Source organism: Schistocerca cancellata, chromosome 2, assembly GCF_023864275.1.
Source record: "Schistocerca cancellata isolate TAMUIC-IGC-003103 chromosome 2, iqSchCanc2.1, whole genome shotgun sequence".
Lineage (NCBI taxonomy): Eukaryota > Metazoa > Arthropoda > Insecta > Orthoptera > Acrididae > Schistocerca > Schistocerca cancellata.
This window is the reverse complement of record NC_064627.1, coordinates 928,383,710-928,398,786: the sequence shown is the minus strand read 5'-3', so window position 1 is coordinate 928,398,786 and position 15,077 is coordinate 928,383,710. Positions and strand designations below refer to the sequence as shown.

Genomic DNA, 15,077 nt, shown 5'->3' with positions numbered 1-15,077 from the left:
TCGCGCCTGAATGCAATTCACATGTTTCGACCGAGACCCTGCTGCCAAAGGCCGCACCCACAGTCGCTGTGCCTACTAACAATTCATGAACCCAACCGAACTTTCACAATTCTGGAGTTTGCGCTTTGGGCCGGCAGCCATCTTGTTGCGCTGACTCCTGGGACACGTCACCACTTCGGCTTCCTTTGGAAAAGTCAACCTACACCGAATGCAGTAATCCTGCTCTGACTGATGTGCACGATGCGAACAGTAAACAAACAGCCTCCCTTGCGTCAGGCAACACCGCTGTGGTTACTAACAATGCACAGATTGTTCCTTATACCGGGTCCTCCCATCTCTAGTAAACCCCGGAGACTTTGCCCCAAGCGCCTTTGTGATCTCAAAAAGCAAATCACAGAGCTCTTAAACGCCGGTGTCATTGAATCCTCCGCCAGCTGCTGGTCCGCTCCCATTCATATGACATCCAAAAAAGATGGGACCTGGTGCATGTGCGGGGATTACCATCACTTGAATGCGAGAACTATAATAGACAACTACCCTGTACCGAACATTGCCAACTTCACCAGCACGCTGTGGGGTGCATCTGTTTTTTCCGTCATTGACTGTAAACGGGCTTACCACCAAATTCCAGTGTCCCCCGAGGATATTGAAAAAACAGCAATTACCACGCCCTTAGGCCTCTTTCAATTCCGATTCATGCCTTTTGGACTCAAAAACGCCACACAGGCATGGCAACACTTTATTAACGAGGTTTTGTTCAGTCTCATATTCTGTTTTGCTTACCTCAACAACATACTTGTCTTCAGCTCCTCTGTCGAGGACAATATACATCATGTGCAGACCGTTCTAGACACCTTGAAAGCCGCAGGCATCGAAACCAACCTCGACAAACTACAACTGCAACAGCCTGCTGTCACCTTCCTTGGGTTCCGGGTTTCGGCTGACGGTATCTCACCTCCACCGGAGAAAGAACAGTCCATCTTAGATCTACCAAGACCTTCTTCATTCAAAGAACTTTGGCATTTTCTTGGCACCGTGAACTACTATTGAAAACACCTACCCCAAGACGCAGAAATCCAAGCCCCGTTAACTGACGCTTTGGCAGGAAAAAACACCTCCAGAACCTGGCCTCTGCAGTGGACACCAGAAATGACAGACTCTTTCTTGGAACTCAAGAAACTCCTCGCCAGAGCCTGCACAATCGCGCATCCCCACCCCGATGCACAACTTTTCATTACAACAGATGCCAGTGACTTTGCCATCGGCGTCGTTCTCAGCCAGACAGTCTAGGGCCAGACCTCAACCATGCAGTTTTTCTCCCGAAAGCTCAACAACGCCCAGCAGAAATGTTCCTCGTTTGATCACGAACTGCTGGCTGTGTACGAGGCAATCAAACATTTTCGAACGGAAGTCAAGGGGCGCTCATTCTATGTTCTCACTGACCACAAATCCTTGGCAGCTGCTATAATGAACCCTCCGGCCGACCCTCCCCCACGTCGCTTCCGTTATTTCAACTTCATTTCACAATTCACCATCGATTCAGGCACATAAAGGGTGCCGACAATATTGTTGCTGATTTTCTTTCCCGTGTCAATACTGTATCGTCCCTTTTGGATCTTTCTGCTCTTCCTGAACTCCAATCCTCTGACGAAGATACACAGAAATTAATCTCTGACCCAGCTTCTTCTCTACACCCTGTACTTACCACCTTTCCCGGTATTTCCAGTGCAGTCTGGTGCGATGATAGCACGGGCATACTCTGCCCCATTATCCCTGCCACACTCCATCGAGCTGTTTTCAATGCTCTTCACAATTTGGCTCACCCTGGCGTTTGAGCTTCAGCCCGCCTAGTCGCGGAGCACTTCGTTTGGCGAAACGTCAATAAAGACTTGCAACAGTGGGCACTTGAATGCCTTGCGTGTCAATGCAACAAGGTACACAAACACACCTCTCCCCCTCTCGGCACCTTCCCTATTCCCCCTGGGCGATTTCAGAATGTGCACATCGACATTGTGGGCCCTCTTCCTGCCTCCAATGGTTTCCGCTACATACTTTCCACCATTGATTGTACTACTCGTTGGGTCAAAGCTGCCCCTCTTCACAACATTACCACAGAAACTGTCGCTCATTCTTTCATTGAGTCATGGGTATCGTGTTTCGGTTGTCCCGCAGTCATTACCACTGGCCAGGGCTGTCAGTTCGAGTCGGCCCTGTTCAATGGCATTTGCCATATCTGCAGATTCCGACGCATTCACACAACTGCTTACCATCTGCAAAGCAATGACCTCATCAAGTGCTGGCACCACACCCTCAAGGCGGTCCTCCACTGCCATGACTCCTTATGGATGGAGGCCCTGCCACTTGTACTGCTTGGTGCTCGTGCAACCTACAAGGAAGACATCAAAGGGACAGTTGCAGAGTACGTATATGGACAAAGCCTGGTCCTCCCAGGAGAAATTGTCTGTCCTGACTGTCACTCACTTTCATCCCTACCCTCGTTCATTGAACGTGTGAAATCCCACCTCTCCAACCTACTGATTCCCCCCCCCCCCCCCCCTCAAATCTGCTCACACACCTCCAACAGTCTATGTACCCACTTCCTTTTCCGACTGTAATTTTGTCATGCTCCGGGACGACTCCATCCGAGTACCTGTCCAGCCCCCACACTCTGGCCCTTATCTATCGTGTGCGTTGATGATCCACGAACACGTGTGACATCCTGATAAAAAATTCTCCCATCACTTTGTTGCTGAACAGACTCAAACCAGCTCATGCCGAGCCCGAATCTACGCCATCACCTGACACGAGCATTCCACTCCGCCTACTGGCACATGACGCTCCACCTTTGCTCCCTCCCTCAAGCGATCACTCACCATCGTGTGCATCTCAGAACTCCTTGTCAAGCTCGATGCCCAGCTCCCCACCAAACACACTCTCTTGATCAAGCTCACAGCCCTCAACCAAAAACTGCTCACCGCCACCTGTGTTGAGCACATCCCCGCTCTCGCCTGCCTCACCATGTTGAGGTTTTTCTCCCCCCTCCCGCTCCCCTGGTCAACACACGCTTCGAGCTTACTATCGTTCATCTACCTCACACAACTCCTCCTGATGCCATCCTATGTGGAGCCGATAAACTTGTCACCAGAAATATCGATGCATAAACAAACCATCTTTGCATTGTATTTCATCTCTGATTTCTTTGTGTCTCGCCATGTTTAAGTTCAGTTCCGTATGTGTTGTTCTGCCATGATGTGCAGTAAAATATAATGCTCAACATGTTGGTGTATTCTCTGGAGAAAACCACCCTGAATCCATCACAAACCCATAAGGCACCTGTTTGTATGCTTAGTACTAGAAATGAAGCCAGTATGAGCACTATGGTCAAGTCTGTTACCTATTGTTGATGTTACTGCCATATTAAATCAAGAAAATATTTTGTGCATGTATGTATCAACATCTATATATGCTGTTGTTGTTGTGGTCTTCAGTCCAGAAACTGCACTCCGTACTAGTCTATCCTGTACAAGGTTATTCATATTTACATGACTACCACAACTAAATTCATTTGAACCTGCATACTGTAACCAAGACACAGTTTCACTTTATCCCCCAACACTTCCTCAGTTATGATACTGACCCTTTGTTGATGTCTCAGGATATGTCCTATCAACCGATTGATTATTTAGTCAAATTATATCATAATGTTCTGTTCCATCTGACTTAATTCAGTACCTCTTCATTTGTTAACCAGTCTTCAGTATTCTTTATAGTATCACATTTCTAAAGCTTCTATTCTCTGTTTGTTGGAACTGCTTATCATCCCTATTTAACTTCCACGCAAGGCTCCAATCCAGACAAATGCCTTCATAAAAGACTTCTTAATGTTAAATTTATCTTTGATTTTGACAAATACTTTTTTCAAAAATGCTTCATATCCTCCCTGATTTGACCACTGTCACTTATTTTGCTGCTCAAATAGCAATACTTATCTACTAATTTTAGTGTTCATTTTCTAATCCAATTCCTTCAGCATCACCTGTTTAATTTGAAAACAATCCTTTATCCTTGTTTTAATTTTGTTGATTTTCATTGTAGAACCTCTTTTTATGATACTGCCCATTCAATTCAACAGCTCTTACAAGTTCATTACTATCCCTGAACTTCATTTCCTTTTCCACATGTCTCTTTACTGTTCCTTACTGCTTGCCCAAAATACATATTGAGTAAAATCGAGGATAAGTTTGCACAGCTGTCATACCATATTCTCAAATACTGCTTCCCTTTCATGTCCTTTGACCCTTGTTGCTGCAGTCTGTTTTCAGTGCATTCTGTCAACAACCTTTCACTCCATGTGTTTATCCCTGATACCTTCAGAATTGCAAAGGGTCTATTCCAATCAAAATTGTCAAAATCATTAAATAAATCGATAATTGCAATATACACAGGTTTGATTTTCTTGAACTTATCTTAAGATAAGTTGTAGGATCAATATCGCCTTGGGTGTTCCTACATTTCTCCAGAACCCTAAATGATCACCTCTGAGATTGGATTCTGTAAGTATTTCAATTTTTCTGTAAATAATTTGTGTCAGTATTTTGCAAACAAGACTTGCTACATTGATGGTTCAAATTGCCTTCTTTGGAATTGCAATTATTACAGTCTTCTTTAGGTCTCAGGGTATTTCATCTGTCTCATGTAGCTTGTATAACACTTGGGATAATTTGTCACAGGATCTTAATAATTCTAAGATGATCACATCTATTTGAGGTTCCTTAGTTAGACTTAGGTCTTACACATATATACTCCATGGCTCACAGTAAACGGAAGGTACTTTTCATTTTTCTGTACATTACCATTCTTCTTATTCCAGTTACAGATGGAGTGTTGTAAGAAAGATTGTATACCTCTGTGTGAGCTGTTATTTGTCTTCTTTTATCTTTATGATCTATACAGGACTGATATCTAGGGGGCTTAAGATCATTCATATTTTTCCCATTGTAACGTAGGTCTTTTTGAGCAACAAAGTATCTTTGTTGAAGTACTTGCTAGATAAGATGTTTCAGCATTTATCTTTCACTCTCCAGCTAGTCAAGCAATCCTGAAACCATTCCTGCTGCTTTCCTTTGTTTATGTTAGCTACAGTACAGCCTTATATGGACCCCACAGGTCTGAACACAACTTCTGTATGGTTCATACCAGTTTTTCACAAATAGGCTAATGTCTTAGTAAATCAGCTGTAGTCTTTTAATTATCATACCAAGAAATTTAAATCTCCAATTTAGATCATCTAAAAGTCTCTAAAACTAAGTACATGTGATCATTTCACATTGTATCTCTATGCTTTGTTCTTGAGGTACTATCATCTTTATTCTGCATGCTTTTGTGCTAGATAACAGTCCTTTTATCTTTGAAGTGTAAGTTGCTGCTTGATGGATGATTCTTCAGGTTGGGAATCTTAGGGGTATGTTATACTGCTATAACAACAATATGATGAAAGGACAGATTGCTACTCACCATGTAGAGAAAATGCTGAGTCGCAGACAGGCTTAATGAAAATATTGCTATACATTTTAGATATCGGCCTTTTCTGAAGTAAAACACACACACACACACACACACACACACACACACACACACACACACACACCACACACACACACACACACACACACTAGAGCTGCCAAACTCATTCATCCTTGTGTGAAATCCATGACACTATGTTCTAGCCACACTATGTTAAAATGAACTAAGTGTACAAACATCAACAAATATTATTGATACTATAAAAAAGACTGTATTGTGTGAAATTGACAATAATTATTTCATTATTTCTGTAATAATTTAATTTCTGTGTAAATTAAAACTGTTATCAGAGAACTACATTCATGGACAACAACAATTATAATCTTTTTTTGTTATCTGTGATAATTGTGGTTCAGTTGTTCTTCCTGTGCTAATGGAATAACTGTTCTGGCATGAGACATGTGAGGTCTGCAAAGAGAAAACCTGTAGCTATATTGTTAATTATTATTTGAAAAATAGAGTCCCTATTGTCTAGATGTGGATTTGTATTTATTTCAATTGTAATCCAATCAAATTAATGTTTTTAAGTGTCAATTTTCAGCTCCGCAATTAGGAGTGCAGCCATTAGTGCTAGTAACTTACAGCGGAGTTTACTAGTAGCTGGTATAAAAAATATGAAACATTTTCATTGAGCATAATTTTAAATGCTAAAGAATAGAGAACAAAATACTTTTATCTGAATATATCAACTTGATATAAAATAAATCAAGAGTAACAATAGACAAATTGACTATCGTCTGTCTGCCGCCATCTTAGCAAAAATATCTCTGCAGCAGTATTGAATCGAGAATTTTAACAAACATGAATGTTGTTAGATATAAATGAATTCGTTTGCCACCCTGTACCACTAAAATAATATTGTAGGAGTTATCATATTCTCTTTATAAAATCTGACACCATACACTCGATTGCGAAGCAAGGGCTTTGTTCGGTTGTAAGTTGGTCTGCCTTCCACAACAATGAACATGCTCTTTTACCTTGATTCAAAAAAATATGGAAAATGGAAACTCATGTGTGCCTTGCCAACATCCTTTGCAAGTGTAATTACAAAAAAATCTTGTCTTTTTGCAAGTATTTCTTCTGCTGTTTATTGAAATAGTGAAGTAAGCTGATACACCATTTTGTTGCCTGAAAAGATGTATGTATTACATACCACATAATTTTTATGTATTTTATGTAATTATAAAATGGACACTGAATAGAATACTAAAAGAACCAGACATTCAGAGTTCAAAAAAGTTTTAAAACAAATCTAGAATGGCTGTGCGAAGTGAATGAAACAAACAACAACTTGATACTGAACTAACTATGAGCAGACAGCAGTGGAACTGTGATGGGTGGCGATGTGAAGAAGGACGAGTCCGACCGAGCGAGACCGAGACAGGTGGGAACGGGACCAAGGCTGGAATGAGACTGGCCGACATGCCGTACAGGAATGAGACTGACCGTTTCCCATTCCCAGGAACTATAAGTATGATGCCGCAGACTGAGACAGACAGGAATGGGACTGAGGCTGGAACAAGACTGGCCGACATGCCACTGCGGGAATGAGACGGACCATTTCTCATTCCTGGGAACTATAAGTAGAAAGCCTCCACTGAAGTTAACTATGAAAGACCATTCCTTAGAATTTGTTCCTCACTCATTCTGTTCATCTAGGTGAACTGTTCCTTTGGACCCGTCAGTTTGTGAATGACCCATCTCTAACACTCTCACACACTCTCTCTCTCTCTCACACACACACACACACACACACACACAGGCGAGAAGAGGTTGAGGGGTAGATTCATTACGGGAATGTTGGATATGTTGCAAGAATAGTTCCCACCTGTGCAATTCAGATAAGCTGGTGTTGGTAGGAAGTATCAGATGACACAGGCTGTGAAGCAGTCATTCAAGTGAAGCACATTGTGTTTGGCAGCATGTTCAGCAACTGGGTGGTCCAGCTGTCCCTTGGACACAGTTTGTTGATGGCCATTCTTGTGGACAGACAGCTTGTTAGTTGTGATGACCATCTAGGATGCAGCACAGTGATTGTAGTGTATGTTGTAGGTCATATGACTGGTTTCACAAGTATCCCTGCCTTTGATGGGATAGGAAATGCCTATGATAGGACTGGAGTAGGTAATGGTGGGAGGATATCTTTAATGGGATAGGAGATGTGTCTGACAGGACTGGAGTAGATGGTGGTAGGTGAATGTTTGGGGCAGGTCTTGCATCTAGGTCTATTGCAGGGATATGAGCCACATGGTAAGGGGTTGGGTGCAGGTGTGGACATAGATGCGAGATCTGTCCCGTTCACCCTACCCTCTCTACCTATTCCAGGCATCTCCTATCCCAGTAAAGGTATGGCTACCTATGAAAGCAGTCATTAACAAAATAGAGCACTTTCTACAACAGATAAAATTTCATTAATAATCAATTAATCATGGATGACGCCCACATATGTGATCCCCCACCTTCTTCCTAGTTGTCACTGTTGTTACACAATAAGCAAAGTCTTTTCTGAAGATATGACAGGAGTAAGAGTACAATAAACCTTTTAGTTTACTTATCTTTTCTTCTAGAGTTGGCTCCAGTTCTTTGTGTCTAGGGGTCTGATTCTTGAAGCTGAAATTCTCACATTTCAGGTCCTCATGGTTAAATTGATCTAAATAATTTTAAACATTGTTGTTGCAGAATTTTTGTTTTTACATTCATTTATTTTGTCACATTTTAGTGTATCACACTGTCTTTTTTTCACACTAACAAAGCCAAAATTACATTGTTTGCCCAAAATACAAAAATACATCCAATCAAATTTGAGGCATGCTTACTGCTACTTCACTCTGTGGTAATAACAGTATTCCAAAGGGTTTACAGTTTTTCTTGACAAATGAATTTCTATTAGTTTGGATTATTATTTCATAAATGAATGCAGAAATAAACATAATAAAAAGTACTAGATTGCTTAATTAATAATAGAAAATTTAAGTGTGCCAAATAATTCATAATTTAAGATGTATCTAAAAAATTAACTGTACATTCAGAACTTTTATTTATCAATTATAACATCCAAAATAATAATTCCTATTCATAAATTCTGGCTTGAATTATAACATATTATGTACAAAAGTATAAGAAATTTTTCAGAAAAACATCTGAGATAATACTAACCAGTCCAAAATTAGAAAAATATTATTGATATTGACTACAATTGTTGAGGAAAGGTAATGCTAGAGGAAGATGTCCCATTACAAATTCCCTCCTTTTTTCACTCTGTTCCCTTCCTTCAAACCTCCTGACATCACCTAGCAGCCCTGCTCTTTCCCCATTGTGTTTCTGCACACTCCCACAACTATCATTACACTTTCCCCACCCCACCCTGCTATATCCTGTCCCCTTCCTGCCTGCCCTGTATCTCTGTCCTACCCCACTACCAGATTTCACTACCAAATTTGCTCCTCCCATCAGACACAGCTACAAAGCAGTTTGGCCATAGCAGCCAGAGACAGTGGTCATGTGTGTGTGAGTTGTGCTTGTGTGAATGTGTGTGTGTTTTCTACTTCAAAAGAAGGGTTTTTTGCTGAAATCTAAAATGTATAGTTGTCTTTTAGTTATGCCTGTTTGTGACTCATTGTCTGACCTGTATGGTGAGTAGCAATATTAACTGCTGTCATATTGTTGATATTTCATCCTGTCTTTTCCATTATACTGCTATATGATAGCTTTGAGGCCATCTCACTACTTCTTCTTAGTCAAAACTGGGACCTACCACAATTTTGTTCATAGCTTTAAGAATGAAATGACTAAACATACAAACAATGTGCTGAACCGAGTGGAGCAGATGTTGAACTAAGAAAGACTTTTGATTTTACTACCAGCCTGTTGCAACACTCTGATGTTTATGCATTTATCTTGTTAATAATTTTCAAAATGTTGCTGAGGAAGTTTTTATAAATTTTATTAAGCATCATAATGTGGTAGCTGTTAGCTGTGCACAACAATGTGAAAAATGTGTACTTCTAATTCTAGAGTAGCTACCTATGCTGTGATTATTAACACTCACACATAGTCTTCAAAATGATGGTCCAACAAGTTTGGTGTAGGGTTGCAGTTCAAAATCTGGCTTTTTAAAGAAATGAGGAAAAAATCAGTTCTGGTACTGAGGGTGGTTTGTTGGTTAACCATTAACTGTTTTGTCCTTTGTTCCCAAAATTTTGCTCTTCTGTTAATCTTAGCTTTCACTTGTTTAATGTCTTGGTCAGTACATACAGAATAGTAGGGAACTCATTGCACCTATGAATCCAACACCTTCGCATCCAACCTCCAGTGGAATTGCAAAGTAGTGAATGGAGGATATGGACAAAGACTGCAGATAGTTGCCATTAGGTGGGAATGTGGATCGGCCAAGAGCTGTACCATGATCATCTGCACAGTTGTGATAAACTCTGTGTCTTAGTTGTGCAGTGGTTAATGCAAATGAATCCCGGTCTGGCACACCGCTGACTATGCATAAAGTCCTGATGGAGCTGACATGAGTTCCTTCCCTCTCTTGTCCTTTCCTTGGTTCCCCCTCCACCTTCAGTTTACATAATATGCACCATAGCTGCAGATTATATGTGGTGTCTGTTATTTCAGATATGTCTGAAGAAAAAGACACCACACATTCATACAGCATTTTAAGTTGTTCCGTGATAGCAGTAATCCACCTTCGGTGTCTGCAGAAGTAATTAGTATTAAAGCCATTGTCAGCTAACATCCTTGCAGTTTCCAGGGGTGAATGATGAAAGCAAAGCCTTCCTTTGCTGATGGTTGAAATGTCTGTGTGAACAGGGAGGAGAGGATTTTTGTAGCTTTTTGTACTCCTCTACAAGTGCACTTTTCACTATAGAGATCAAGGTGGTGGTTAGCTAAGTATGGGTAGCCAGAAAGTAGGTGTAGCTTTGATTGTATCAGTTATGAAACACATGTCATGGTTGTGCTGCATGTCAACAAGTCTTGTGTAAATATTGTTCATCCAAGCTGGGGAGCAATATTCTGTAACATAGTAGACCAATCCAAAAGGTGAAGTAGGAGCCTCATGATGTACCATGGAGTTTCTGGAGAATGATGTTTCAAGTTTTGATTTCAGCTGTTCTTAATAGATGTGTTTGTAGTTGATTGTTTTACCAAGCATGATAACTAGGTATTTCTGTTATGAATGAATAGCCTTTCTTCAAAGTTGACCATGAGCTCTTTGTTGGTCCACTTGTTGTTCAGGTGAAATGTTGAGCTACTTTCTTAAGTAAACTTGGATGCAACTTCTGTATATAGAAATATTTAGCAATAATTGATAAATCATTGGTCAGTATGGACACAGTAACATTACTGTGAGTGCCCAGTCGTCAGCATATTCAAACTTTCTAGATGTGGTTTTAGTCATATCTGAAATGTGTAAACTGAACAGGAAAGGGCTCAGGGCAGATTCTTGTGGCAGCCCATCATTTAGCTTCATCTGTGAACTCATCTTGTTGCCCATTAGTACTTGGAAACATTGCACAGTGATCATTTCATTGATGAAATTGTCAATTTTTAGGCTTGGAATGAGTTGTAGAAGTTTCAGTATGACACCTTGCTTCCAGACAGTATCATAAGTAGTTGTCAGTTCAGTGAATATAACTGACAACTTCTCTTGATTCTGGATGCCAGTTTCTGTGAAAGTTGTTAGGCAGACTACTGAATCTGTGCAGTTGCAGCTAGAATTGAATCCTGTTTGTTCAATCAGTGTATTCTCAAAGATCTTGTGGCTCATATTCTCTTGTACACAATTCTTTCCAGGAGTTTATATACCATACTAAGTAAAACTATTTGTTGATAACAGTCTGGTTTATAATTTGTTTTACCTGCTTTCAGTCTGGATACTACTCTTGCTCATTTTGTTTCACATGGTATGTTGCCTAGTGCAAAATATTTGTGAAGAAGTCAGCCACCCACTTTATTACATGCTTGCCATAGTGCAAAAGGTAATCTGCTAGAATGCTATCAATGCCCAGGGCTTTCATAGGTTTCTTTTATTTTATGGCTGTCATTACTTCTTCAATGCTCAGTGTTCAGTTTCAGATTTGCAAAGCTGTTTTGAGTCCTTTCATTTCTTCTTAGCCACAGTAGTATGTGTTCAGACTCGAGGAGTTCTGGAAGTGGACATGTTGTTTGCTACAGCTTGGTTGATGGTAACAGCATCACATGTGCAATCTCATCAGGAGCCACCACCTAGTTTTTTGAACAAAGACCAAGCTCTCCTGTTTGATGTATGGAAGTCCAGGGTTTCAGTGATCTCAGTTCACTTTATAAATCTAGCTGTGTCACTGTTACTCAACAACTACATTAATGATTTGTCAAATTATTGTAGTGCTTGTGATTCATTTCTTTGATGACATCTTCATATTCCATCACAATGAAGCATTAAGCAACAGATAATAGGGTTACATCCATTAGATGCATACCAATCAGTTCACAGTACTGCCACCATCTTAGAAAAGCAATGCAGTTGAACAGTTACAGAAAAGACTCATCATTCAGGTCACTGCTCCAGCAGTTCCATAGTTTCTTGGAAAGGAATCTGAATGAATAAACACATACACAAGAACCCTGTTTATCCAGACTAGATGGGACTGGATGTAAACTGGGCTTCTAAAACACAGGAAATATTCTACTAAATGCAGAAACTAAAATAATGTACTGAAATATAAAAATCTTTTATTTTGGCACTTAGAATAAACACTTTTCTGGTACTTAAACTCTGTAGTTGCTCCCACAGTCTATTCATGTTTATTTACTGAAGCAGTGTGTAAATTACTTTTCTTTCAAGCTTGTGTGACATTTGAGAGCAGCACGATCACCAGCTCCTTACAAGGCAGTATCCAATAAACCTTCAGATTCGTCTGCATTATAAATACATTAAGGGATTAAGTTTTTAGAGAAAATAACTTGTTAGAATTCTTTTTTAAGTTTTCTGCAAGCAGTGTATCCCCCCAAAACACTTTCCACTTTCACCCATCATTGAAACCTGGTGTATGTCTTGGTGAGCTTTCCATATTTCCAACTAACCTTGGCTGGCTGCAGAGTTAGAAACCAGAGCAGTTAGCTTGCTGTTTAAGTTTAGCTCCTTTCCCCACAGAACTGGACTGAATATCAAATGAGTAATGCTTCCTTGGGTATTTCATTTCTTGCTTTCTTTACTCTACTACAGTTCTGCAAATCATCTGTAGACATCATTTTGAGGAGAGAAAAATACTGCCTAACACTCCATTGCCACTCTCCCATAAATGAAAAATTAATTGAATGGTTTCATTTTAACAGTAACATTTCTTTGTGTGAACTGCCAGACATATATATGTTTATCAGTATCTGTTAGGAAATGACACTGTAGAATAAAAGTTCCAGTGTTAGTTGTTCAGTAAACTAGAAGTTAGTGCCAACACTCATCTGGATTATTTGATGAAATTCGTGGCTCAGCTCATTGTCTGGTATATTTTGGGATATAATTCTTCAAGTGGCCCAGATTGTAGATGTTTTAGAGTCAGTTTCCAATTATTACTGGTTTCATAACTCATTATATTGTATTCCTTTTCAATGATACAAGTTTATAAAAATTGACATTCTACTTGATTATAGTACCACAGTTATCAGTTAACAAAGTAAAACTTCAATCTGTTTTACATAAAAATTAGTTCAACACTTTACTTCTTACAATAGTTTTCCCTCCATTACTCCCTCATGATTACTATTTATTAAATTAAACAAAGATATCGCGACTCCTTAGTGCTGTAAACCAATGATACACTTTTGCTGAAGCCTGAGTTAAAATTTATCAAGAAAATGTGTAAGATATAAAGGATATTTGTAGATACAGAATAATTATGTATTTTTGGACATAATCTTGGAATGAAAATTTTTGGAAGCAAAAGAAGTGAAATGCTGAATTAGCTGTCAGTTATAGTCAAATGAAATAAATGAAATTTATGCAACAATGAATGATCTTAAAAGTGAAAAATTAAAACTGATCACTAAAATATTGCAGAAAATAAGAAAAAAAGTGTCAATTTCAAACAAACACAATATATTGATCCCAAAGGCTTCCTTTTTGAACATCAGATTTTCAAGTTTCTGGTATTCACAGTTGGAATTAATCATAGGTTTTGTTAATCAGAATATGTATCATAGTTTACTATTGAACAGGAGTCCCCATATAACAGATTCATTATAAATGCAACAGCATTTTACAGTGGTAAACACACACACTGAAATAATGGTGGCTGGAAGCATAGGACCGGCCATCTCTGTGGACCTGTGGTGCCAATAGACGGCTGTAGATGTACCACACCTTACCAAATGTATACCACACATGTGTTAAAGAAAGGAAACAAAAAGTGAATCCGGAAAACTGAAAATTCATATTAATGAGGGCTGCATAAATGAGGTTTTTGCATAATGTGGAAATTTACTATGAGGTTACTGAGACCAAGTTTTGTTGTTTTAGGACACTGAAAAACTGATCTTAATTTCTGATAAACTGGTTACAGTGGCCACTGAGGGGCATAATTACCAAATAATTGTAATCTACAGAACCTTTCCATTGCTTTTGTTTGTAACAGTGTCATAAGAGTAATACTGAACAACATTAAATGGTGATTGATTTTATTTAATAATAAATAGTCTGGAGGATCTTATGTATGTTATGCAGTTTTCTCCTTCAATTACATAGGCACATATTCACTGCTGTGGACATGACGTACTAATTGTTAGATTTGATGACCATTTGTGAGATAAAAACCAAAATTGGGAAAATTGATTATTCTGCGTAATTATTTTGAAAATTCCTATTGAATTTACAATAATAAATATTCTTATTATTGTTGTTATTGTTATTGTTGTTATTCTAGGGGAGCCAGTTGAGCATGGTGATACTCTTGCCAAAGAAGAATAATGGTCTTAAGAAATTAGAAGCAAAGCTTGCATCTTTGAATCTAGCTGATATTCTGGATGAAATGTGTGAAGTTAAAGTGGAGGTCTACTTACCCAAATTCAAACTGGAACACAAAATAGATCTGAGAGATACTTTGGAGAAAGTGAGTAAAAATGCATTATTTTCTATTAGTTTTTTCTGTTTTCCTAAGTGAAAGTCATTCACATAAAAATTTAATATTTACATATTTAATTTTCCATTTACCTGTATTTAAAAAATATTACTTGTGGAGGAAAAGTAATTTTGTGCTTACAGTTATAATCAGTTAATGTTACTGCATTGCAATAAAATATTACCTTTTGTAAAGTGAACACCTTCAGGAGCTCTGTAGCAAGACTGTCACCATCCAAATAGTTTTACATTGCACAGTGATCAGTCTTTTTCATTTTTTTCTTTAGTGTTTTATTCGTCTCTGATGTGATTACCAAAATTTGTATGGTTATTTATTCATTCCAGCATTATATTAGATAGGAAAATGAACGACATCTGTCTTACTTCATTTACATGT

The 15,077-nt window shown here is 39.0% G+C and overlaps 1 protein-coding gene across 1 annotated transcript in view; it reads left to right on the top strand.

Annotated features, from left to right (window-relative positions):
• Nucleotides 1-15,077, top strand: part of LOC126162880 (serpin B6-like) — a 282,449-nt gene that overhangs the window by 196,164 nt on the left and 71,208 nt on the right. Inside the window, exon 6 of the mRNA XM_049919674.1 lies at nt 14,487-14,672. Within this exon, the coding sequence (XP_049775631.1) occupies nt 14,487-14,672 (186 nt within the window). The remainder of the gene's footprint in view (nt 1-14,486; nt 14,673-15,077) is intronic.